At 46.0% G+C, this 25,553-nt stretch overlaps 1 protein-coding gene across 14 annotated transcripts in view; it reads left to right on the plus strand.

Moving 5' to 3' along the window:
* PLPP4 (phospholipid phosphatase 4) overlaps positions 1-25,553 on the plus strand; it is a 542,787-nt gene that overhangs the window by 195,475 nt on the left and 321,759 nt on the right. For 7 of the 14 annotated variants that reach the window (XR_014827038.1, XM_084995735.1, XM_084995726.1 and 4 more), the window contains exon 1: positions 7,168-7,326. The exons of the other annotated variants lie outside the window; for them this stretch is intronic. Coding sequence is in view for 6 of the 7 variants with exons in the window: in XM_084995735.1 (XP_084851861.1) it covers positions 7,271-7,326 (56 nt within the window). In the remaining variant the exon portion in view is untranslated. Of the gene's footprint in view, positions 1-7,167; positions 7,327-25,553 lie in introns of those variants that run through there. 14 annotated transcript variants of the gene reach the window in all.

A 25,553-nucleotide genomic window follows, 5' to 3' on the forward strand; every position in this document is an offset into this window, starting at 1 on the left:
TGACCCCTAGCCTGGGAACCTTCATATGCCACAGGTGAGGCCCTAAAAAAACAAAAGACAAAAAAAAAAAAAAAGAAAAGAAAAAAAGAAAATGAATTTAAGGCACAGGTAGAAGATATTTGTAATATTTATGTCTAAGAAAGGACCAGGATCCAGAGTATATTAAAAATTCCTTCAAATCAATAACAAAAAACCCAATTTTTAAAACAGGCTCCAGACACACAGCGATACTTCACAAAAAAAGATAGACAGGATGGCCAAAATGCACATGAAAAGATGTTCCACATCATTGGCCATTAGGGAAACACAAATCAAAATCACAATGAGATTTCACCCAAGACACAGCTAGGTACCGTTAAAGGGCCGAGGCCTGTGCATGAGGATCCTTGGGCTCTGGGCCTGCCCTGGGCCTGCCCCTGACTCTCTGGGGGGTCTTGGGCCCACCCACAATCGAAGGAGCAAAACCAACTGTGCACTGAGGACAAAGGCTTCTTAATATTTTTTTTTCTTGTACTAATATTCCAGGATTCTAATTTATATTCCAGGAGTCTCATTGGCAATGAGCATCCTACTGGTGGCTCCCACGCAAAGATTTCTCTTTGAATGAAGTAAAGATAGTGATACTCTGACTTTTCATGTAATGAATTTGAAAACAAGAGACAAAATCCTCCAAAAACAAAGTTTCTAACGTAAAGCTTTCTAAGGACTGAGGGAACATTTTCCCCTGAAGCCGTCATTGATTCATGTTGTCTCCATTGATGGCCTACTAGTCTAAAGATATGGAAGGGTTAAATCACTTTCACTGTGCTTTATCTCTTTCCAGGAAGTAGGAAAATTACCTCTTATTATGTGGAATTTGGCTTAATGCACTTCAGTGCTGGATCTGCAGTGCAATATCCTCCGAGGTCTTACAAATGTTACTGCCCAGAAAAAGGTGAAAGAACTGAGAATATTTAACTTGGGAAAGAGAAGGCTTGCTCTCTCTGGCTTCTTCCACTCTTCTCTCCATCTCTCTATGTCTCTTTCCAGTTGTAGAATAACTAAAGGGCTATAACATTGAAAAATAGGCATTAAATTCATTCTATGCAGTTCCTGAAGTACAATCAGGACCCATGGATATAGGCTACAGGCAAGTTTCTTTCTACTCAAATATCAGCAATAATAGATTTCTCCCAGGATGGAGTGAGCAGTGAGTGAGTTCCACATCCCTGGAGGTGTTCAAACAGACAAATCTTTTTACATTCGTTCATTAATTTAAAAAGTTATAGTTGATTTACAATAGTGTGGTAATTTCTGCTGCACAACAAAGTGACCCAGTCAAACATATACATATATTCCTTTTCCTATGTTATTTTCCATCATGGTCTATAGAAAGAGACTGGATATAGTTCCCTGTGCTATGCAGTAGGACCTCATTGCTTATCCATTCTAAATGGAATAGTTTGCATCTACTAACCCCAAACTCCCCGTCCATCCCGCTTCTTCCCCCTTGGCAACCACAAGTCTGTCCTCTATGAAGCAGACAGATATTTTTTGAGACTGTCGTGGAAGATATCCATGGACCAAGTTGGACTTGATGACCTCTTCTGAAATTCCTCTTTGATCCCTGGTGTTTTAGGCACATCAGCAAGTTTATACCAGGCCATCACCGTGGAAAACCCAGATGGGTGGGTCTTCATAGTTAAGGGTCTCCATGTTGGCTGCTTGTTGCCAGGAGCAGCTAGGTGGGTGTCACTGAGATCCAAAGTATCGCTTTTAGAAATGACATTATAAGAAGTGTTGCAGGAGTTCCCGTCATGGCTCAGTGGTTAGTGAACCTGCCTAGTATCCATGAGAATGTAGATTCGATCCCTGGCCTCACGCCGTGGGTTAAGGATCCAGCATTGCCATGAGCTGTGGTGTAGGTCATAGATGTGGCTCAGATCTGGAGTTGCTGTGGCTGTGGTGTAGGCCAGCAGCAACAGCTCCGAGTAGACGCCTATCCTGGGAACCCCCATATGCCGTGGGTGTGGCCCTAAAAAGACATAAAATAAAAAATTAAAATTTAAAAAATTATCTTAAAAATGGAAGCACAGGAGTTCCTGTTGTGGTGTAGCAGAAATGAAACTGACTACCATCCACGAGGATGTAGGTTCAATATTGGCCTCGCTCCATGGGTTAAGGATCTGGCGTTGCCGTGAGCTGTGGTGTAGGTCACAGATACGGCTTGGATCTGGCATTGCTGTGTCTCTGACATAGACAGGCAGCTACAGCTCTGATTCGACCCCTAGCCTGGGACCTCCATGTGCCGTGGGTGTGGCCCTAAAAAGGCAAAAATACCACCAAAAAAAAAAAAAAAAAAAGTTGTTTCATAGTGGCTTTGATCTTGGAAATGGTCAAAAGTCTGATCACTATAGAATCATTGTATTGGATGATACCAATGAAATTTAAAGAAAAAAATGTCCAACAGCAGAGGCAAGACTACAGAGGGATGAGGGTGACTTTCTTGGCATGCCCGCAGGCTCAATATGAAATTTGAGAGATTTCCCCCAAGTGGCATTTGTCAGTGAGTGCAGCCACAGAGTCACTGGGGGAGCTGCACTCATTTGAGTGTCTACATTCTTAGTGATCTTTCAAAGATCAATCTGACACTTTAGAGTTATGGTGCTCATGTTGCCTTGGCAAGGGATGGACATGCCTATTTTAATTCTTATGATAGAATGTTTCTGAGGCTACTGGAACCTCTGATTCATGCTTCTTTCACTAGAGAACTCATCAATTCTACGGGAGTCTTCTGAAGACCCAGCAGGGGCCTCCCAGCTGGACCCCTGGCTGCTCCGGCTGGGTGGCCGTATCTGTTCTCTGCAGCAGCCCTGGCTCTTTGAAGGGCTCCACTATTTGGCACATGTTCACAGCTAGACAGCTGCTGAAGCCAGCCACCTCCAGACTCACAAGAGTGACCTCCTGCTTTATGGGAATTGGGACATGGAGGGTGCCATCTTTAGTCCATTTCCTAGGGCCTGCCCTTCAAGGGGGACCTGCCTTTAATTCTAAATTCTGTGTGGGCACGAGAGCCCAGAGAATATCTTGATCCAGGCTTACATAATGAACAAGGCTCAAGTTTCCCTGGACAGCTGACTGGTAAAAGAGAAAGAAGAGAATTAGGGCAGATGACAGTATTGCCAGAGGGAGTGGAGAAGTAAGAGACTGGGCAGCTGAGGGGGAGCCTCTGGGTGACATCATAGCTTTGTTTAAGGGCACTTAAGCAAAAGAGAGCAGCCTGTCACGGAGCCCCCAGGCTAAATCTTCTGCTGGTTCGAGATGGAGGGACTGGACGAGAACTCAGGGAAGCACACTAGTTTTCCTCAACCTGCATGGTTGTGGCAGGGGAGGGGATGTTCCACCCTATGTTTGTTTGCTTTCCATCAAACATTTTCCCTCCTCCAAAGCACCAGTTCTGCCTTTGTGGGTTCTCCTCCTCCCATTCTCAGCCCTGCAGCCTTGGGTGAAGTTTCTATTCCCAGCTTAGGGATGAAACATGAGACCCAGTCCTGATTCCCCCCGACCAGAGTGATTGGTTCACGGCTGGGCAGTGCCAATGACCTTCAGTGAAACTTTTGTTGGGACTGCGGGCATCAAGGTAGAGGTTTTTCCCACCAGATTTGATCCTGAGAGGCTGGAAAGCTAGAATTCTTTGTGTGTGTGTGTGTGTTTGATTTTTTTTTTAATTTTTAATTTTTTGCTTTTTAGGGCCATACCTTCAGCATATGGAAGTTCCTGGGCTAGGGGTGGAGCTGCAGCTGTGGCTGCCAGCCTATGCCACAGCCACAGCAACACCAGATCCTTAACCCACTGAAGGCAGGCCAGGGATTGAATGTGCATTCTTACAGAGGGAACACTGGGCCTTTAACCCTGAGCCACAGTGGGAACTCTGAAAGCTGGAATTCTTGCAGTTATCTTGCAACTACCAGGAACCTGCGACGGAAGCCAGTATAGTACAGGCAGAGCAGGGGGTGGAAAGAATCCAGTCCTGGTGACATTGTTTGGATCCTGAATCCAGCTGTGCCTGAAGCCCAATCTTCCCCTGAAATTTTAATTCTTCTTCTTCTTTTTTTTTTTTTTTTAACAAAATTAATTTGGGTTGAGCCATCTGTTCTATGGCATCACAAAATTCTGACTGTATCAGTTCTGTGCATCTGGCAGGCGAGGTGTGGGTGTAGGTGGGGCAGGACTAATGCATTGATATAAGGTACAGGATGGTGTTTTTTTTTTTTTTTTTTTTAATTATTCCCTGTTAGAAAGAGATTTCAACAGAGCTGTCTGAAAAGGGTACAAGTTCCCTCAAGGGTGAGTTCCTTATCCGTGGTGAGATTTCCAATACGAACAGGATGACCATGTGGGAGGAGAGCCCAGAATAAATGCAAGCAACAAATGGGGTTTTGCACTGGGCAGCTCTTTAGAACTATGTGCTTCAAAATCATTTTTTAATGATGACAACAGTGAGGCCACATGTCCTTTTTCTAGGCATCTCTGATACAAGCAAGAAATGATCAAGAAAATGTGGTGCAAAGATTCTAACTCTGTGATCTTGGTAACAGTCCCTGGTGGGCAGGACCAAGACAATAAGATCTCCACCAGGAGCTTAACCTTTGTCTGCCCTCCTGCTCTGCCAGCGAGGTCGATTCATTCTACCCTCTAAACCCCCTTCACCTACTTCTGCTCTTGCACTCACTTGGAATTCCCTCCCTTTCCGTTTTCCTACTTTGCCTGCTAAGCACCAACTCTCCTGGAAAGGGTTTGTGCTCTGGCCACCCCAGAACAAAGGAATGATTCCATAGGAAATTACAATAACTCTGGCTCGGGTCATCAGTGTCAGAAAGTGAGACACATGGACAAGGACAAATCTCGACAAGGCTCTTTACTTCTGCAGAAGGGCACGGGCACTCCAAAAAGTGTGCACGCCAAACAAAGGACCCTCCCCTATTTGTTCCTAATGCAGGTGATTTACCTGTCCCCTTCCCATGGGTCAGGTCAGGGCGCACACTCTTCCCCTTTGGCTAATTTGAAACACATTGTTACTGGGAGAAGAGGAAAAGGGGAGGGGTGGGGGCACAGGAAGGCAAAACGGGAGCAAAATGGAGTCACCAAGATTTCCTTTGATAGAAAAGACATTATGTTACTTTCCACAATTCCAACCTCTGATCTCTGAGTGATCATTTTCTGAAGCACTCCTTTGGGACTGATTAATACTGCTTTTCATAGTTTCTTGATGTTTCTCCGTGGCTCTCTGTCTCTATAGTTTCTTGAGGGCAGCTTTGGATTATGAATCCTAGTGCCCAGATGTGGCTTGACAGAGACTGCTCAGTTAATGCTTATAGGTAAGTGATGTGTTAATATCATGCGCTCTTGTTAGTAACTCCTCCTGGAATCTGGCCACCTGGCTGTCTCAGATCTGGGTCATTGGAATTCACTGAGTTGACCTTGGGCTCTTCTACATGACTTTGCCAAACTATGGGAGCCCACTTGTATCTAGAGTAGTTGCAGGGCCCGGACCACACAGAGGAGACAGACCCACTCCTCCTTCCTCCAAGTCCTTCCCACTCCACCCACACCTGACACCCCATGTGCCTGATTTATATAGTCATTCATTCTTTCATTCATTCATTCACCAAATGCTTATTGCACAGCGTGCCAGGCATCATGTATACGGTAACAAGCTAATTAGATGTAGTTCCTGCTTCTGGGGCTTCAGGGATGGAGTCCCTTCCACCCAGAGCCAGGAATTTTCCTCATCTGTCTTTCTCTCTCTCCCTAGACCCTGCCATGTCTGGACTCAGGAATCTTGAATCTGTCATATGTCCTTTGGGAGGCATGGTCTGTTTGCCCTTTGCTGATGCCTAAGCCCTCCTCCTAAGGTCTTCTTTCTCCTCCAGTAGCTCTCATCTAAGGCTGAGCTATGGCTCCGTATTCTCAGGAACCACCTTCTAATCCACTTTCCCTGCTTACAAAACCCAGGGGAGGTCTGGGCTCTCTAGGGACAACCTAATAGTTAAGGTTAATGCGAGTTTTGCATCTTGACTGTCCATTTGGTTTAAATTAGTAAAGGCAAGAAGTTCAAATTCTGAGAAATATGCATAATCCTGACCGGTGATGGGAAAGCAGAGCGAAAACGTCTTCGCTGGGCTCTGGCTTGAGGTCTTGACCCTCAGGCCAACGGAGAGGATCTGGCCTTTGATCCTGAACCCTGAGGATGAGGCTCCTGGTCCTACCTGCAGCCCCTACTGCCTCAGGTGCTGGCGACAGTGCTGTGTCTTCCCTGAGGGACTCTGACCCCCCGCCGGGGTAGGGACTGTTCCAGGCTTCCCCCCCCCCCCCTTTCACATTTCACATCCTAGTCCAAAGCTGCTGGCGGCTGGGGCAGGGGTGCGCCTCTGGCCTGGCGCTGGTGGCATGGCCAGGACCTAAGTTCCCCTTTGCCTTCAGTCTGTGCCGGGACCCTCAAGTCTGCCTGGCTCTTCTAAGCGCAAAGCAAAGACTGCGAGTGATCTCGGGGGAACTTCCTGGGGCGGGGAGGTGGGGTGGGGGTGGGAATCCAGGTTGGAAAGATGTAGGAAGGGCAGAAAACGGGAGGAAGGCTGCGCTGCTCAGCAGGAACAGTGGGTGCCAGGGCTGCCCAGAGCCTGAGAGAATCCCCAAAGCGCTCTCCTACTACCTGCCCACGTGCGTGCGTGTGCCAGGGAACAAGTGACCGGAGCCGAGAGCCTGAGGCCGGCCGAGCCAGGAGACGCAGAGGGGCCGCAGACAGAGACCCAACGAGCGCTGCCCCGGCGCGGAGCCCGGGGGCCGCCCACTGGCAGGGGAGCCGAGGAGCGTGCAGGGGCGGCGGCGGCGGCGGCCGGGCTTCCCCGGGCTTCCCCTCGCCTGACAGCGAGTGCACGGCGCGGGCCCGGGGCGCGGAGGCGGCGCCCGGCGCCGGGGAGCGGGGAGTCCCGGAGGCGCCTCCCGCTTGGCGCGGGGCCGTGGGGCGGGGAGCATCGGGAGCTGTCATCTCGGCGTCCGCGAGCCCCCGAGCCTGAGGCGGGAGGTTTGGGCTGAGCCCCGATCCGCCGCCCGCCCGCCCCCTCCCGGCGCCCGCCTCCCGCCTCCCGCCCCCGCCCGCGGCCTGGAGCGCGCCTCCCTCGCCGCCCGGGTCTGGCGAGCCGGCGCTGGCCGAGCTGCGGGAGCCGCCGAGAGCACCAGCCGCCGCCGCCACCGCCGCCGCCGCCGCCGCGGGAGCTGCTCCAGCCGCACCATGCGAGAACTGGCCATCGAGATCGGGGTCCGAGCCCTGCTTTTCGGGGTCTTCGTGTAAGTAGTGGCGCGCCGCGGGAGGGAGCGCACGGAGTCGGGGACCCGCGGATCGAACATCCCTGCGCCCCAAGTTTGCCAAATCCCGCCGGGCCTGGATTCGAGGGCCCCTCCACGCCCAGGGCCCCGAGTGTGCCCTAGGGGATCAAAAAAGACCCTCCTTCATGGGACTCTGCGAGCGAAGGGATCCACGCGCGCGGGGCTGAGACCTGCCCCTGACACCCCCATGGCGCCGGCGAGCGGGTCCGGCCGCCGCTCGCGTTCCTCGCCTGCGCCTTTCGCCGGCTCCGCACCAACTGCCCGAGGATCCAGGGCTGCTTCCCGGGACGCGGACGCGCACCCTCGCCGGCAGCCTCGCTGGCGCCCTCGGGAAGTTTCTCCCGATGTGTGATCTCCCGAGGAGCCCGACGTTTGCAGTCTTTGCTCCAGGCTGCCTCTCTCATTGCCCCCCGCGGTGCCCAGGGCCAGGCTCGGTCTCCTTTCGTGTCTCTGCTTTGGCGCCCGGGGTCCTGGTGACCGTTTCCCCAGGAGACCTTTGCCGTATTTCCACGGCTGGAAAACTGTTGCTGCGGAGGCTCACGAGGCGGGGGCTGCAGCCTGAGGTGTGGGCTCCGTACGCCTGCAGCTCTGTGCTGAGTCCCTGTCCTCTCAGGGCTGCAGCGAAGTGCCCCGAGGGCCCTGAGCGGCGCGTACCTGGAAATAGCGGTCTGGGAAAGAGGCTGGGGCTCTGGCGCAGCTTCTTTCAGAGACGTCTGAGCCCCATTGCACCCCCCCTCCCCGCCCACCCGACCCGCCGCCCACCTGCCTCCCAGGTCCAAGCAGCAGGGAGCTGTCGTGTCTCTTGCCTTTCAGATCCAAGCCCAGAACACCTGCTCAGACCCAGCGCACAGCCCCTGGTCATCTCCTGTCACCTAGGCACTCACACATCTCCAATTCTCTCTCCATTAGGAGGTCAGGTTCTCTCTCCTCTACCCATGCCGATTTTCAGACATTTAAAATATATTCAAGTTGCCTGAACTTTCTGGATTTGCCAGGGTTTTTTGTTTTTAAAGCCCACTGAGCCATTTCCAAACAGGAAGCCCCTCTGGATGTCTGCCCCAAATCTGGAGCCATTGGTGGCAGGTGGGAGGCTGTGAGATGACTTCTGTTCTGTGCAGTCCAGGGTATGCACATGGAAAGAAATGTCCTTTCTTGCATGTTTTCCTTTAGGAAGGACTGAAGGCATCCAGAGTATTTAGTCACACCATCAGAAAAAGCGGTGAGCTCCCCCAGATGCAGAAAAGCCCTCTCTCCCGGCTTCTCAGTAAACACTAGTGTTATTCACTGGGAAGAAGGAAAGGGAACTTTGGTTGGGTCCTGATGCACTTGGGAAAACAGAAAACACTTTTCCCTCCTCTTAGTCTGTTTTTCTACCTTTGGAATATACGGGAAAACTAGTACTTGCCTTGTGGTCAGATGGGGGCAGTTTCCAATTGGTGGACAGGCTAATCCCCCTTCAATTATTGTGTGATGGAAATGATGGAATAGTGTTCAGTGCACAGTAAATTTACCATTTGTTGGGTGAATGTGTGAGGAATGCTGAAAGAAAGTGAGGTTGGCTTTTCAGCTGGCTCGTTTTGATTGCCTCTGGGAGTCTTCAGATTAAAAAAGGGGTCCAATAATATGTAAGTATTTGTATTTCCAGATATTTCTTCAGATAGCCCCCCCAAACATTTATGAAATGTTTACAAATATATAATGAATGGTTCGTGCAGTGGATTTGAAAGTTTGATAATGATCTTTTTATGTGCTTCTTGTTTCCTCTAAGGATGTTATTTAAAAACCAGGCAGTTTATATTCTCCAAATTTCCCCTGTGTACTAATTACTCAATGGGGGGGTCCACTGTTGCCCGAAGGGATACACTTGGGCACTGACAGCATTTTTGGATGATTCCCTGGTTTCATAGCAAATTGGAAATATTAGTGGCATGCCCAACCTGTGGCTCTTTTACATGCAAAGACCAGCTCTGATATGCCCAGTGCCGGACTTCCTGGGTGGGAATCTCAGATGCTCAGATGCTGTTATCAGCAGGCAGATAACCACTTCCGGAAGGACTGGCTTGGAGCACGCAGATACAGATGACCCTTTGTTTTCTCAGATAAGCTTCTGGCAAGATAACAGAGGCTGACTTTGGTGGGGGGGGGTTTTATTCTTCCTTTTGCTGGTGCTGGTCTGAGGGCAAGCTTCAGTGGCGTGTACCCACCTCTGCTCGGTGAAGATGGTAGTCTCAGGAGCAGGGCTTTACCCCAATAGGCTTAGAAAGTCCCCCTGGGCATGCTGAATCCAGTTTCTCTGCTCTTGGGCCCAACTTAGCTGATATTATTTGGTTCTTGTTAGTATATCTATGCTATTTCTCAGGATAAGCGAATAAGCCTTTTTAGGGGGATACCTTACTTCTTGGCAAGCTTGTGCCTCTGGGGAAACATCACCCCAAATGGACCTGTGCTCTGATCAAATTTACGCTGCCTGAGAGTAGAATCCCACCACCCAGTGCCTACCTGCTCCCGTAGATTTGAAGCTAATACTGATGAAGTGCATTTTTGGACCCAGGGGTAGTAGGATATACTGTTCCTCTTGTTCTCTTAAGGAATCAGTTCTCCATCCTTAGATCAGGTTTAGTACTGAGGTTTGATGTGCAGAATTCCAAGAGGATGCTCACCATAGATCACCTGGTAGGTGCTCAGTCCTGCCTGAGAAGCTCTAGTCACTGAGAAGAAAATTAGTAACAAGTAATGCAAAGCCAGGCTAGCACATAAAGTTTAACCTAACAGGACATTAATTAGTTTGAGGAGTCCATGCTTAGGAAAAATCCAGGTACGATGTATAGCTTTGAGGTTGAATTTAGTCCTGTGTGGCTTAAGGGCTTCAAGGCCTCTTTGCTCTTACTTAGGGACTGTAAGCAGAGCAGAGAGAGGGATCACCCATGGGCCTCCTCCATGCTGCTGCCACCAAGACCCAACAGAGATTCCATGAGTGTTTCTGTACCTGCCAGAGCCAGCACTTGACCTTGCTAAGCAAGCGCAGTTTGGAAGCAAGGAGGCCCCACAACCACAGTGTAATGGCCCCATGACCAGTGGCACGTGGACACTGATGCTACTCTGCTTCCATTTTTACTACTGTCTCCAGTAGAAAAACTACCATTTATTGAACACTTACTATGTGCCTGGCACTAATGAAAACAATCGCATATGCCATCGAACCCGACACACCTCTGGTGAAGGGGGTGTATTTTTATTTCTGCTCATGGATGAAGAATCTGTAGCACAGACAGATGGAGAGATGCCTGCATCACAGAGCTGGGAAGGGCGCAGAGGTCTCAGTCTTGATGCTCCAGCCACGTGGTCTGGACTCTCAGTCACCCCACTGAAGTGCTTCAAAGAAATAGCCGCAGCCAGGGTTGGTCCGTCGAGGGCTCGCTCTCTGCCGTGATATCTTTTAAGCCTCGTTTCCCTGGAGGGGATCCTCTTCCTTTTCCCCACTTCACAAATAAGGAGATCAAGGTTTAGAAAGGCTAAGTAACTTGCCTGCAGATCCTCAGCAAGAGGCGTAAGGTGCTTCCAAACAGGCAGTTACCCCAACCCCATCCCTAAGCGGCTGAGCTAGACCATGTCCAGCACCAGGCTTCCGGATCAGAACCAAAGTGACCACCTCCTAGAAGCCTTAGGTGGCCCCTTATTCTCCAGAGAAGCAAGTGCACAGCCTGGACTCGTGTGTGGGGAGAGATGTCACTCGAGTCCTAAAATCAGACTCTCAGGGTGACCCCTCAAGGGTGGAGGTTGCCATCGTGGCTCCCATTCCCTGAGCAGTGGGGTTGTGCTTGTGGCAGATGCTGGGGGGTCTTCTGAGCCCAGAGGCCATGATGTGGTGAGGAAGCTGCTGGTAAGAGCGTGAAGGAGCCAGTGCTGCTTTGTCCTGCTGCTGCTGGCCATCGGCCTCGAGGACATCATTTAAATCGGAGAACCCGGAGCTCCTGTGGTGGCTCAGTGCATTAAGGATCTGATATTGCCACAGGCTATGGTGTAGGGCACAGCTGCAGCTCCAATTTGACCCCTGGCCCAGGAACTTCCATATGCTGCAGGTGAGGCCTGAAAATGAAAAAGAATTCAGCAGAAAGGACCTGTATTTATTGCATTGCAGAAAGGACCCTGGAATTGGATGACAGTCTGAAATGCTGGGGTCAGGGGAGGCGAGGGGAGTGTGAGCTGCCTGTTGCCCCCTGTTCCTCCATCCCTCCCTCCTTCTCTCTCCCTCCCTGTGGCCCCTGGAGGCTCCCTGTCTGCCATGGCCCTGCCCCTCCGGGAGCCGGGAGTCTGTCTACTCAGGATGCCAGGCTGTCAGGGAACCCAGCATCCTTCTTTGAGCACTGCCTGTGCAGGAGGCCTGTGCCAGGTGCTGGGAAGATGCAGGGAGGAAGGCTGGGGCCTCCGAGCAGAGCAAGCGCACAACGCACCGCTATTTGTTATTTTTCCCGGTGCGATCGTAATCATTGGTCTTGAGAGTTTTGCCTCCAAACATTCCTCTTTTCTCATTCCTGTGGTTGACAGATGCGTCCTTGGCCTTTTCTAGGTGCCTGCCCGGGTAGTCGTTTTCTTTCCCCCTCGTTAGTAAACTTGAGTTTGTGTTATTCCAATCATACAGCGGGAAACTTGGCATTTTTAGCCCATCCAGGTGACTTGCTTGAGGGCACTGGCTGTCAGGTGGGTTTTTGGAATACTGACAGGCACACATCTTTCTTTATTCCCTGTAAGAGGCCAGTTTAGGACTCTAGGCAGGGGATGGTTATGGTGGTTGGAACAGAGTCTGTCCTCCGTTTTACTGACGTGGAGGAGGAGTTGATGAGTCTTGGGAGGAAGCAGAAGAAGGAGACAAGTGCCAGGCAAGGCTTTTTAGAGCTGCCGTCTCACCTGAGTCTTGAGCAGTGCAGGGTGCTTGGGCCCAAAGATGTTCCTGCAGATGGAGCGTCCTGGAGCAGGAGGCACATTTTGGCTGGGATCAGGGCACTACGTGGGGCCTGAGCCCAGAGTGCGGGTTTTGAGGGGGTGGTAAGAGAGGCAGGAAATGAGCCTGGAACAAGCACGCGGATGGTCTCTGGGGGGCCCTGCCTGGAAGGGTGGAGGTTCCCTTGGAAGCACTAACTAAACAAAACAGCACCGTGATCAGATCTGTGCCCGGTGGGGGGTCGGGGGGTGGGGAGTGGCTGTTCCCTTGGGCACATAGGGCCTGTTTCCTCCGTGCACAGCTGTGCTGCTGCCCCTGGGCCCCACGGTGCTCTCAGGAACCCGAGATTATTCCGCTTGTCGGGCAGGTTACACACCTGGTCTGGAGACTGCGTCTCTGCTGTCTTTGTCTTCCCTGCCCTCCCACCTGGGCCTGGCATGGTTGGTGCTGCCTGAGAGCTCCGCAGGTGGCACCTCGTTTCTCTCGGTCATGTTTATAGGCCTGAATCTTCTGCGTCCATCCAGAGCAAGGCTTCCCGAATTACCTGGGGCTCAGTTCAGACCTAACTGCATCAACCCCTAGAGTAGAGCCCAGGAATCTTCCATTTCAACAGGTGAGCCTTCTGTCCATCACCTTCGGGAACTACTTGTGTGCAGTTTGCGGAGCTCGGGACCCTCTTGTGGTCAAGGGTTGGTCGCCTCCGGTTATTTTCTCTTTTCTGGCACACAGGAGACTGTCCTTCCCAAACCCCCATCTTTAGGTAGAGCCACGGGGACCATGGGTGGAATGACAGGTGTCACCCCCAGGTTGCGGCAGCACCAATTCCCTTTAGTGGCCTGGCACTGTCCTTCTCCGTTGGTGGCAAGCGTGGGGCTCTGTGTTGAGATGGCAGAGCTGCCCCCTGCCAGCAGCAGGACCGCTGCTCTTGGAGGTAGAGTCTGTGGGACGGAAGGAAACATTCTGCATATTCCCTGCAGTTCTGGGACCCAGTAGCTGCTGTTGCAAACGTCTATTCTATCAAACTCATGCACATGAAATAACTTTGCTTGCGCTCTACAGAGCTGTTTGAGGCAAAGTGTAAGTGACAGACCACGGGCTTTGGAGCCAGGCAGATCTGTGTTAGAATTTGGCTCTGCCACGAACCAGCAAGTTGCCTCAAATCGCTAAAGCTCAGTTTCTTCCTGTGGGAAATGGAGATAATTCCCCCTTCATTTCATTCTTTTTTTTTTTTTTTTTTGTCTTTTTGCCTTTTGTAGGGTGGCTCCTGCAGCATATGGAGATTCCCAGGCTAGGAGTCTAATCAGAGCTGTAGCCACTGGCCTACGCCACAGCCACAGCAACGCGAGATCTGAGCCGCGTCTGTGACCTACACCACAGCTCATGGCAATGCCGGATCCTTAACCCGCTGAGCAAGGCCAGGAATCGAACCTGCAACCTCATGGTTCCTAGTCGGATTCTTTAACCACTGCGCTACGACGGGAACTCCTCATTTCATTCTTTTAAATAAGGTGCTGTCAGTGCCTGTGGTACATATACCAACAATTAGCTGTCTTCTCCCTACTCCTGTGAATTCCTATTAATTATACGTGGTGTCCTAAGAAGGGCAGGGTGGCGAAGTGGTTACAGTCTTGGCCTTGGGCCTTGGGTTACCGACTGGGGGCTTGAATCCTGGCATGGCCCCTTAGTGGTGTGAGCCTTTTAGCCAGGTATTTATCTGGCTTCAGTATGTGTTTCCCCATCTGTTCAACAGGAATATTAACCAGCATCCTTGGACATAAGGCTTGTGAGGATTAACCTAGAGCTCAGCAAGTGGCAATGTGATTATTATTATCCTTTTATTACGATGAATCCACAACCTACATGAAAGGGACATGCCATAGGTAATTATAATAACATGCTCTTATTATAAAGGACTCACTACTGATTTCTGTAAAATAACAAACTCCTTTAAATATACTTCAGACGATTCCTTTTAGCCTGCAGTAAGTGAGGTAGCTTGCCACGGGTTCATTCAGTGAGCTCTCCTTCCATATTGCAGTGTGGGCTGCTATGTGGTGGAAGGGACTGGTCTCAGTTCTGTAGCTTCTCAATGGCAATAAACAGCTGGCCTTTCACAACTGTGATTCTAGGACATTGAATCAAATGAGTTAGTGGCGGAGTTCCCGTCGTGGAGCAGTGGTTAACGAATCTGACTAGGAACCATGAGGTTGCGGGTTTGATCCCTGGCCTTGCTCAGTGGGTTAAGGATCTGGTGTTGCTGTGAGCTGTGGTGTAGGTCACAGACACAGCTTGGATCTGGTGTTGCTGTGGCTCAGGCGTAGGCCAGCAGCAACAGCTCCGATTAGACCCCTAGCCTGGGAACCTCCATATGCCTGCCACAGGAGCAGCCCTAGAAAAGGCAAAAAAAAAAAAAAAAAAAAAAAAAAAAAAAAACCAAAAAAAAAAAGTGTTAGTGGCATAACTGCATTAGATAATGTGTAAGGAAAACACTGTGTTCCCATCATTTACTTCCAAGCCCATGTTCATCATACAGCGTTCTGCTAGAAGCCTGGGGCAGACACAGCTCTTTCTTTTCATCAGACACTCTCACCACCCCCAGGTGGTACGTGCTGGACCAAGCATGCCCTGTGCTTCTCCCCCGCCTGGGAAGGCATCTGCTTTGTCATCTGATAAATGGAGCATCCTTCTGTTTGAAATATTATTTGCCACTGTAAAATGAGTCGGCTGTACCGAGAATTCTGAGAATTGATGATGTTTTTGCACAGGGAAAGAAATGCTTAGAATGCCACAAAAAGCCCAGGAGTTTCCTAGCTGGATAAAGTTATCTCAATTAGTTATAAAGATAAGATAAGGTTATGCCTTTTATGATGCCCACAAGGCTCATAAGAGCTCTGTACCTCTATTTTTCTATGATAGTGGGGTTTTTTTGGTTGTTGTTTGTTTGTTTGTTTGTTTTTGTCCTTTTTGCCATTTCTTGGGCTGCTCCTGCGGCATATGGAGGTTCCCAGGCTAGGGGTCCAATGGGAGCCATAGCCGCTGGCCTACGCCAGAGCTACAGCAACGTGGGATCTGAGCCGCGTCTGCAACCTACACTGCAGCTCATGGCAATGCCAGATCCTTAACTCACTGAACAAGGCCAGGGATCGAACCCGCAACCTCATGGTTCCTAGTCGGATTCGTTAACCACTGCGCCATGACAGGAACTCCTATGATAGTGTTTTTAAGTATGAACATCCTCTTAGTAATATTGCTTCTTTAAAAAATATAATCTCGAGGTTCTGCGGGTGCGTTAGAAACACTGGTGCACCATGAAGAAGGGATTGGCACAGGGCTTGGGGATGCCCGGCTCGGGTGAGCAGGAAGCGAGGAGCAGCTGGGGCTGTGGAACCCGGGCACGGCTTCCTCCCAGACTCTCAGCATGTGACTGTGAAAAATTGTCCCACCCAAGTGATGGACGGGTTGTTATTCTGTCTCCATTGAAGGCAGAGGAGCATGAAACAGGGTCAGAAGCTGCAGGAGCGTCTGGACTGGTGTTCAGGGAGGTAGCAGTCTGCTGATCAAGGCTTGCTTTCTCCTTTACTGGAGGGTGTTTTGAACCTTATGCAATTGCTGATATTTGACGGTTTTGACCTACATGAATGGGAATTTCCTTTAGGTAGTCCAACCTAAAAATCATGCACACAAAGAAAAGGGCATGAGTCATAATCGTACAGCTGCCCAGAATACCCCCCAGCTTCCGAGCCCCCTTGCGCCACCGCAAAAGTCTCAGCACTCTGACTTCTAACACCGTTTTTGAACCCTGGGGACACAGGATTGTACAGTGTGTCCTCGCTTCTGCGCTTTTTAGTTTTGCCCAGCGTGCTATTGAGCCTCGAGTTGTGCATCGTTGTCATTTGTTAGTTCTCGTTTGCCGTAGAGCGTGTTGTTGCATGACGGTACTTCTTTATTCATTTTATGGATATCATTTATGGATATTCAGGTTATTTGTCATCTTTGGCTATTAAGCCTAATGCTGCTGTTGTTTTTAATGAACATATTTATAGTTTCTGTGGGGTATTTACCAAAACGTGGGAATGCTAGTTTATTCATCTGAGGTTTTTAAAGAGGATTTGGCCTCTTTCTGTCTGGCTCAAATTCTAAAAGAGAGCAGCTAGTCTGTATGCTGCTTTAATCTCAATGCGTTGATCACTTACCCGGAGTAAGCATGTGGCGGCTCTGGTGAATGACAGGAGGATGCCTAGAGTTCCCCTTGTGGCGCAGTGGGAATGAACCCAACTCATATCCATGAGGATGCAGGTTTGATCCCTGCCCTCTCTCAGTGGATCAGGGATCCAGCATTGCCATGAGCTTCGGTGTAGGTCACAGATGCACCTGTGATCCCGTGATGCCATGGCTGTGGCTGGCAGCTATAGCTCTGATTCGACCCCTAGCCTGGGAACTTTCATGTGTTGTGAGTGCGGCCCTAAACAAACAAACAAGCAAATAAAAATAACCAAAAGATGCCTAGAGCTGTGTCCCCATGGGAGGGTAGGCAACATGGCCGGGAAGTCAGCTCATGGGTGTTGGATTTAAATCCTGACAGCTGATAATAAAGCTGTGCCCTGGCTTCCCCATCTGTAAATTGGGGACAGGATATCACTGCCCAGGAGGCTGTAAAGTTGAAGGTATGTTGTGTGCGACAGGCAGGGACCTACCACGAAGCTGGAACATGCATGGTAGGTATTAAAGCCATTCTTTCCTTTCTCTGTCTCTCTTTCTTCCTATGGGGAGGTGGAGGGGCAGGTCAATAATAGATCCCTAATGTCACAATGTAATAATAATAATAAAATGAGTGCTGAACCTGGAACTAGGATTTAGGAAGTCCGAGGGAGGTGTTTTGAATAGTTGTTCAAGAAGCCATTGAGAAAAAGCAGTGGCTGGTGTGTGTTGTGTACGTGTGTGTGTGTCCTTTAACTGACCTGTTTCTCCATCTTGGTTAAAGGAAACAGGCTTTAGCATTAACCATGTGCCAGCTTTGTACTAGGCACTGTCACACCCTGGATGATTTAATCTTCACAGCCCCGACTCTCAAGAGGTGATACTGTTGTCCTAACTTACAGAGTTAAGTGTTGAACGCTCCTGAAATACAGAGGACTCTTCCCAGTCAATATGAGAAGAAAAAAAAAAAAAAAAGGACCGTGGGCAGGAACAGATAACTAATAAAAATATAAATAACCAATGCTCATGTAAATATTTGATATCCGTAAACATGCAAGATATGCGTCTAAAACAGTAAAATACATTGCATATAGATTAGCACAAGGTTTTTATGGGCAACAACAAACAACTGTGCAGCCATTGGAGTTAGATTTGTAGATAACTATTTGTTAGCTCAGGAAGATATCCATAAACTGTTGTTAAGTAATAAAAAGCAAGTTGCATAATTGTGCATAAAGCTACTGTAATGTGGTAATGTAATAAAATCAACTTGTGTCTATATCTGTAAGAAAAAGAGCTATAAAGATAAACAACAAAATCTTAATGGTGGTTATTTTGGGCTGATGGGATTACATAATGTTTGCTTCTTTCTTTATGCGATTTATTGTCAAAATTATTTTACAGTAAACATTTATTACTTTCATACATAATTAGGAAAATCGATTTAGAAGTTTCCTGTTACGAGAAAAAAAAAGAAGCTCAGGAATATCCTTAGAGTGCTGGATGATTCTTTTGTGATGGCTTTAGAAATATCTGAAGTGGAGGGGAGTTCCCGTCGTGGCGCAGTGGTTAACGAATCCGACTAGGAACCATGAGGTTGCGGGTTCGCTCCCTGCCCTTGCTCAGTGGGTTAACGATCCGGCGTTGCCGTGAGCTGTGGTGTAGGTTGCAGACGCGGCTCGGATCCCGCGTTGCTGTGGCTCTGGCGTAGGCTGGTGGCTACAGCTCCGATTGGACCCCTAGCCTGGGAACCTCCATATGCCGCAGGAGCGGCCCAAGAAAAATAGCAACAATAACAACAACTACAACAAAAAAGACAAAAAAACAAAACAAAACAAAAACAAACAAACAAAAAAAAGAAATATCTGAAGTGGGAATGTCCCCCAAATCAACCTTTCTATATTTTATATCAACTAAAATATTTAAAGGAAAATCAGAAAGTGAGGAGTAGCATGTAGGATGTGTAAGATCATGGTGAAACAGATGTGATTGGATGCTGCAGGTGGAATTGTAAGTGGACATAACCCTTTTGAAGAGCAGTAGTGCAGTGCACGGACAGCCTTAAAATTACTCTTGTCCTTGGACATAGAACTCTTTAAAAAATACGCCGAGGCACTGATGTAAAAGATGCAAAACCCTCATGTACAGAGATGTTCATTGCTGTGTTCCATACAAAGCAAATATATTTGCCAAATAAAAATAAATTGTAACTCAAATTGTCAACATTGATAAATTATGGTTACACATAATAACATGGAAATGACACAGGAATCCTAGATAGCTACTGAAGAAATACTGGATAGCTAATAAAATTTTGTGATGTAATGAAGAAGGAACTATATAAAAATACATCATATTTGCAGACAATTGGAAATATGTCTGATTTGGGAAAATATTAGAAAGGAGGACACAAAAGTGAATGGGAATGAATTTGCTTCCCCTCACTTAAACGTTACTTTGAGATTATAAAAGAGTTGTAAAAATTGAAACAATGCGAAAAGCCTGTTTCCCTGAACTCCTGACTTCTCTCTGCCAATTCCATTACTTTCACTTTTTAAAGGCAATATAACAGCAACAACAAAAAAACCTGAGAACACATTTTATCTATAGTTTAATTTTTTTACCTAATGTATCTTGGAGATTTTTTTATCTCTGTAGATCTACTTGATTCTTTTTGCTGGCTGTGTGCTGTTCCACTGTATTAACCTATTCAAGGAATTTTAGACCTTCCTTCCTTCCTTCCTTCCTTCCTTCCTTCCTTCCTTCCTTTCTTTCTTTCTTTCTTTCTTTCTTTCTTTCTTTCTTTCTTTCTTTCTTTCTTTCTTTCTTTCTTTCTTTCTAACAGTATTTTATTTTATTTTGTTTATTTATTTTGTCTTTTTAGGGCCAGACCCAAGGCATATGGAAGTTCCCAGGCTAGGGGGCGAATATAGCTGCCACCCTACATCACAGCTCACAGCAACACAGGATCCTTAACCCGCTGAGGGAGACCAGGGATTGAACCTGCATCATCATGAACACTAGTCGGGTTCATAACATGCCACAACTGGAACTCCTCTGGTTGATTTGTTTGTTTGTTTGTTTTTTTAAGGCCACACTTGTGGCATATGGAAGTTCCCAGGCTAGGGGTCAAATAGGAGCTGCAGCTGCCAGCTTACGCCACAGCCACAGCAACACTGGATCCGGGCCATGTCTGCAACCTATGCCACAGCTCACCGCAACGCTGGATCCTTAATTCACTGAGCAAGGCTAGGGATCAAACCTGCATCCTCATGGATATTAGTTGGGTTCATTAACCACTGAGCCACGATGGGAACTCCTCCTCTGGTTGACTTTTAAGTTTATTTGCAATTTCTATTATTGTGCACATTTTAATGATATAGTTAAATCTATCCATCTCTTCCTTTACAGTTTCAAAGTTTCTGTCCTATTTAGAAAGTCCTTTCTCATCTAAAACAGAAATGGTATTTTCTGTTCAGATCTGTATTGCCTAGTATCTTATACTTTCATTCTTTAATTATAATTCTTTATGAGAATTTTTTTAATTTATGAAGGGAGGTAGAGGTTTTAACTTTTTTTCTTGCATGTGGTTTGTCATTTATGAAACAGACATTGTTTTCTCAGTGACATCTTCATCACAAACAAATGTTCACATGTCCATGGATTGCAAATGAATTCTATTCTGCTTATCTGTTTGCCTGGTTGTGGCTCAATATAACATTTTAATTATTGTAGTTTTATAGTTTTTTAAGGTAGTTGGGGGGAGATGGCTCCTACTTCCTGAGAAGGAGCACAGTGCTTAAAACTGTAGGATCCTGTGGGTACAGATGCCGCTCAGATCCTGTGTGGCTGTGGCTGCGGCTGCGGCATAGGCGGTGGCTACAGCCTCCCATTAGACCCCTAGTCTGGGAACTCCCATATGCTGCAACTGTGGCCCTAAAAAAATGGAAGAAAAAAAAAAAAAGAAGAAAAGACTGCAGGATCCAGAGCCAGGATGCCAGAAAGCACAAATCTGCTATTTACTAGTTATCTGATCTTGGGCAGGTTGCTGTATCTCTCTGTGCTTCATTTGCCTAGTCCTAAATATGGGCATAATTACAGTGCTAAAATAGTTTCATAAATTGAGATCAGAGGCTGTGGCTTGTGTGATTTCTGTGTTTGAGTTTGTTATGATTTTCTGTAGGGCCACAGAATTCATAGTCAATTTTTAAATATACATACAGTGTACATTTTTGTAAATTTACATAGTTTGAATATAATGAATAGTTTCTGTTTGGTGGGTACAAAGCTCTAAATGTATTAAAGCAAGTTAGTTGTGCTATTTAAATCCTCATGTTTTCACTTGTTTGAATTTGTTCTTTTTATTTGTTCTTTTTAATGTGAAGCTATGCTCCCTCTGTCAAACTAGGGTAATTAAAGCTTTCACAGTTTTTTGGAAATAACTAATATTTCATCATATTGCTGCCAGCCTCTTCTTTGTTGCTGTTCTGTAAGTGGTGCTTCATTTTTATGTTTCCCACCTCTTGTTTCTTTCTTTAGCTGAATAGCTAAGATTTTCTTTGCTACCCCTCAGGGATTTGGAAGCCAAATTCCCATGTCTACATTTCTACTTAGTATTGTTAAATTTTCAGAGTGTCCGCTGTGGCACAGTCTGTTAAGAATCCGACTGCAGCGTCTTGGTCCCTGTGGAGGCGTGGGTCCAATCCCCAGCCTGGCACCCTGGATTAAAGGATCTGCTATTGCCACAGCTATGGCATAGGTTGAAACTGCAGCTCAGATTCAATCCCTGGGCAGTTATATTTCTATGGGTGTGACCTAAAAAAGCTTTTTTTTCTTTCCTTATGCTGAATCGAACATTTTATTATTATGAGGTTTCCATCTGTGTGTTAATATTCCTTATTTTGAAGTCTCCTTTATCCAAAACTGACATATAGCTACATTAGCTTTCTTGAGATTAATGTCTGCACAGAATATATTTTCTCGTCCTTTTGCTTTGAACCTATCTGTATTTTTATGTTTAATGTATGATTTTTGTAAACAGCTTGTAGTTGTACCTTTTGATTTTGTCTAGTCTGGCCAGTCTCTGCCATTTATTGGAGTGGTTAAGCCATTTACAGTTAATGCAGTTGATGGGGCTGGGTTTAAGCCTACCACCTTGGTATTTGATTTTCATTTGTTCCATCTGCTCTTGTTCCTCTTTTTCTGTCTTCTTTTAGGCTTATCGAATACTTGTATTACATTTTATCTCCTTTTATTTTAGTTATAACACTTGGAAAAAATTTTAGTAGATTCTGCACACATTATAATATGCATTGTTTTACTTGTCATTTTTAAGTCAGTATTACACTGTTTCACATACAGTGTAAAAATCTTTCAAAAGCATTTTTCCTCATACCCTTTGTACATTGTCATGTATTTCACTTTTGCATATAAGTCCCGTAGAAGATTTAGATGATTTTTGTCTTTAGCCCTTGATATACTTTTATAGAAATTAAAAATTTAAAATATATTTATCCACATGGCTACCATTTCCAGTACTCTTTTTTAAAAATCATTTATATGTATATATATATATTTTTTTTTTTTCTACTGTACAGCATGGTGACCCAGTTACACATACATGTATACATTCTTTTCTCTTTATTGCTTCTTTTAGATTTGGTTTTCCCTTTAGGATTATATCCCTTCGGCCTGAATTACTTCCTTTAGCATTTCTCCTAAGGTAGGTTTGCTAGAAGTGAATTCTCTTAGTTTTTGTTTTATTGGCCTTGTCTTTATTTTTGCCTTTAATTTTGTTTTTGTTTTTAATTAGTGCTTTCTCTGTGCTGGGCACCATACGGAATGTCTTTTAAAAAAGTTCATTGAAATATAGTGCATTTATGATGTATGTTTCAGGCACACAGCAAAGTGACTCATTTATATATATAATATATAGTCTATTTCAGATTCTTTTCCTTTATTTCAAGATATTGAGTATGGTTCTCTGTGCTATATAGTAGGTCCTTATTGGTTACCTATTTTATATATAGTAGTGAGTATATTTTGATCCCAAACTCCTAATTTATCTCTCTCCTCTCCTGCCTTTGGTAACCATAAGTTGGTTTTCTGTGTCTGTGATTCTAGTTCTACTTTGTAAATAAGTTCACTTGTATCATTTTTAAAGATGCCACATATAAGTGATATCATGTGATATTTGTCTTTCTCTGGTTTACTTCACTTAGTAAGATATCTAGGTTGATCATGTTGCTGCAAATGGCATTATTTCATCCTTTTTTATGGCTGAGTAATATTTCATTGTGTATATATAACACATTTTCTTCATCCGTTCATCCATCCATGGGCACTTAGGTTGCTTTCATGTCTTGGCTATTGTGAATAGCTATTTTGCCTTTACTTTTGAATGATATTTTTGTTGGTATAGAATTTCAGATTGATAGGTTTTTTTCACAACTTTAGAGATGGCTTTGAATTGTCTTGTAGATTTTATTATTTCTGATGAGATGCCAGCTGCCACATGCTTTTTCTCTTGGCTGCTTTTAAGACTTTCTCTTCATTTTTGGTTTGGCTATGATGTGTCTAGGCTGGCCTCATTTGAATTTTTCCTGCTTGGGTTCATGGAGATTCTTGGAGCTATGGTTTGATGTCTTTCATTAGTTAAGTATTTTCAAGACATTATTTTTTCAAATATATCTCTTTTGCCCCCTTCCCTTCTCTATTTCTGGTTTGCCAATTACACATATAAAAGACTGTTTGGTCCACAGATCTTGGGTGCTTTGTTTATATATATATGACATATACATGTATTATTAAAGTATAACTGATTTACAGTTTTGTGCCAATTACTGCTGCACAGCATAGTGACCAAGTTATACATATATATGCATTCTTTTTCTCGTAATATCTTCCATCATGTTCCATCCCAAGAGATTGGATATAGTCCCTTGTGCTGTACAATAGGACCTCTCATTGCTTATCCATTTTACATGTAATAGTTTGCATCTCCTAACCCAAAACTCCAAGTCCACCCCACTTCCTCCACCTCCCCCTTGGCAACCACAGTCTACTCTCCACATCTGTGAGTCTGTTTCTGTTCTGTAGAGAGGCTCATCTGTGCCATATTTTAGATTCCATGTCTAAGTGATATCATGTGGTATTTGTCTTCCTCTTTCTGACCTGATTCACTTACTATGAGAATCTCTAGTTCCATCCATGTTGCTGCGAATGACATTATTTTATTCTTTTTTATGGCTGACTAGTATTCAATTGTGTATATGTACCACATCTTCTTCATCCATCCATCCGTCGTCAGTGGACATTTAGGTTGTTTCCATGTCTTGGCTATTGTGAATAGTGACGCAATGAACATAGGGCTGCATGCATCTTTTCAAATTAGAATTTTCTCTGGATATATGCCCAGGAGTGGGATTTCTGGGTCATATGGTACTTCTGCATTTAGTTTCCTGGGAAACCGCCATACTGTTTTCCATAGAGGTTGTATCACTTTACATTCCTACCAACAGTGAAGGAGGGCTCCGTTTTCATCACACCCTCTCCAGCATTTGCTATTTTGTAGACTTATTAATGAGGCCGTTCTGACCTGTGTCCGGTGGTATCTCATTGTAGTTTGATTTGCATTTCTCTAATAATTAGTGATGTCGAGCTCCTTTTCATGTGCCTCTTGACTATTCATGTCTTCTTTGGAGAAATGTCTATTTAGGGCTTCTGCCCATTTTTCAGTGGGGTTGTTTATTTTTTTGTTGTTGAGTTGTATGAGCTGTTTGTATATTTTGGAGATTAGACCCTTGTTGGTTGCATTGTCTGCAAATGTTTTCTCACATTCTGTGGGTTGTCTTTTCATTTTTTTCATGGTTTCTTTTTCTGTGCAAAAGTTTTTGAGTTTAGGAGTTCCTGTCGTGGCACAGTGGTTAACGAATCCGACTATGAACCATGAGGTTGCGGGTTCGGTCCCTGGCCTTGCCCAGTGGGTTAAAGATCTGGCATTGCTGTGAGCTGTGGTATAGATTGCAGATGTGGCTTGGATCCTGGGCTGCTGTGGCTCTGGTGTGGCTACAGCTCCAATTAGACCCCTAGCCTGGGAATCTCTATATGCCATGGGAGTGGCCCTAGAAAAGGCAAAAAAAAAAAAAAAAAGAAAAAAAGAAAAAAGAAAGTGTAACTTGGGGAAATTTCACCCCCACACTCAATCTCCTAGCACTGGGTAGCTGCTGAAATCTCTCCTTCACTCTTTAGATTGTGGCTGTTACTTTCCATTGGGGTCTTATAGACTTTTCCTGCACATGGAAATTTCTGCATTTGCCTATGATTTGAAGGAAATTTGTACATGGAATTTTGGCTTCCTCCTCTCTGTCTAAACTCTTTAACAGGCATGTCTCTCCTTTCCTATTATTTATTATTTTCTTTCCATCTGCTTTGTCTTTTCCATAATTTTTTTAATATTCTGCTGATTGATACCCCTTGAGGCTCTTCAGCCTGATTACGGATTTTATGTTTTTCATTCTTTAAAAAAAAAAAATTAAAAATTTTGTGGCTGCACCCACAGCATATGGAAGTTCCCAGGCCAGGGATTGGATCCAAGCCACAGTTGTAACCTATGCTGGCAGCTGCAGCAATGCCAGATCTTTTAACTCACTGTGCTGGGCCAGGGATTGAACCTGCACCTCTGCAGCAAACTGAGCTGCTGCAGTTGGATTCTTAACCCACTGTGCCATGGTGGGAACTCTGTTTTTCATTCTTTTTTAGTGGGGATTTTGAAAGGGAAGAGATTTACAAAAATGTATGGATTCAAATAGCAATCTTGAACTAAACATTTGGTTAAAAAACATATTCCAAATTTTCCTTTGATACAATGTTTACATTTTTATATTTAAAATTATGTTAAAATCTGGAGTTCCCTTTGTGGCTCAGTGGTTAATGAACCCAGCTAGGATCCGTGAGGATGTGGGTTCGATCCCTGGCCTCACTCAGTGGGTTAAGGATCTGGCATTGCCATGAGCTATGATGTAGGCTGCAGCTGCGGCTTGGATCTCGCGTT

The sequence above is a fragment of the Sus scrofa genome, chromosome 14 (assembly GCF_054392235.1).
Source record: "Sus scrofa isolate SSC_HxYL_T2T_F1_AM1 chromosome 14, Sscrofa_HxYL_maternal_Yorkshire_Landrace_v2.0, whole genome shotgun sequence".
Classification (NCBI taxonomy): domain Eukaryota; kingdom Metazoa; phylum Chordata; class Mammalia; order Artiodactyla; family Suidae; genus Sus; species Sus scrofa.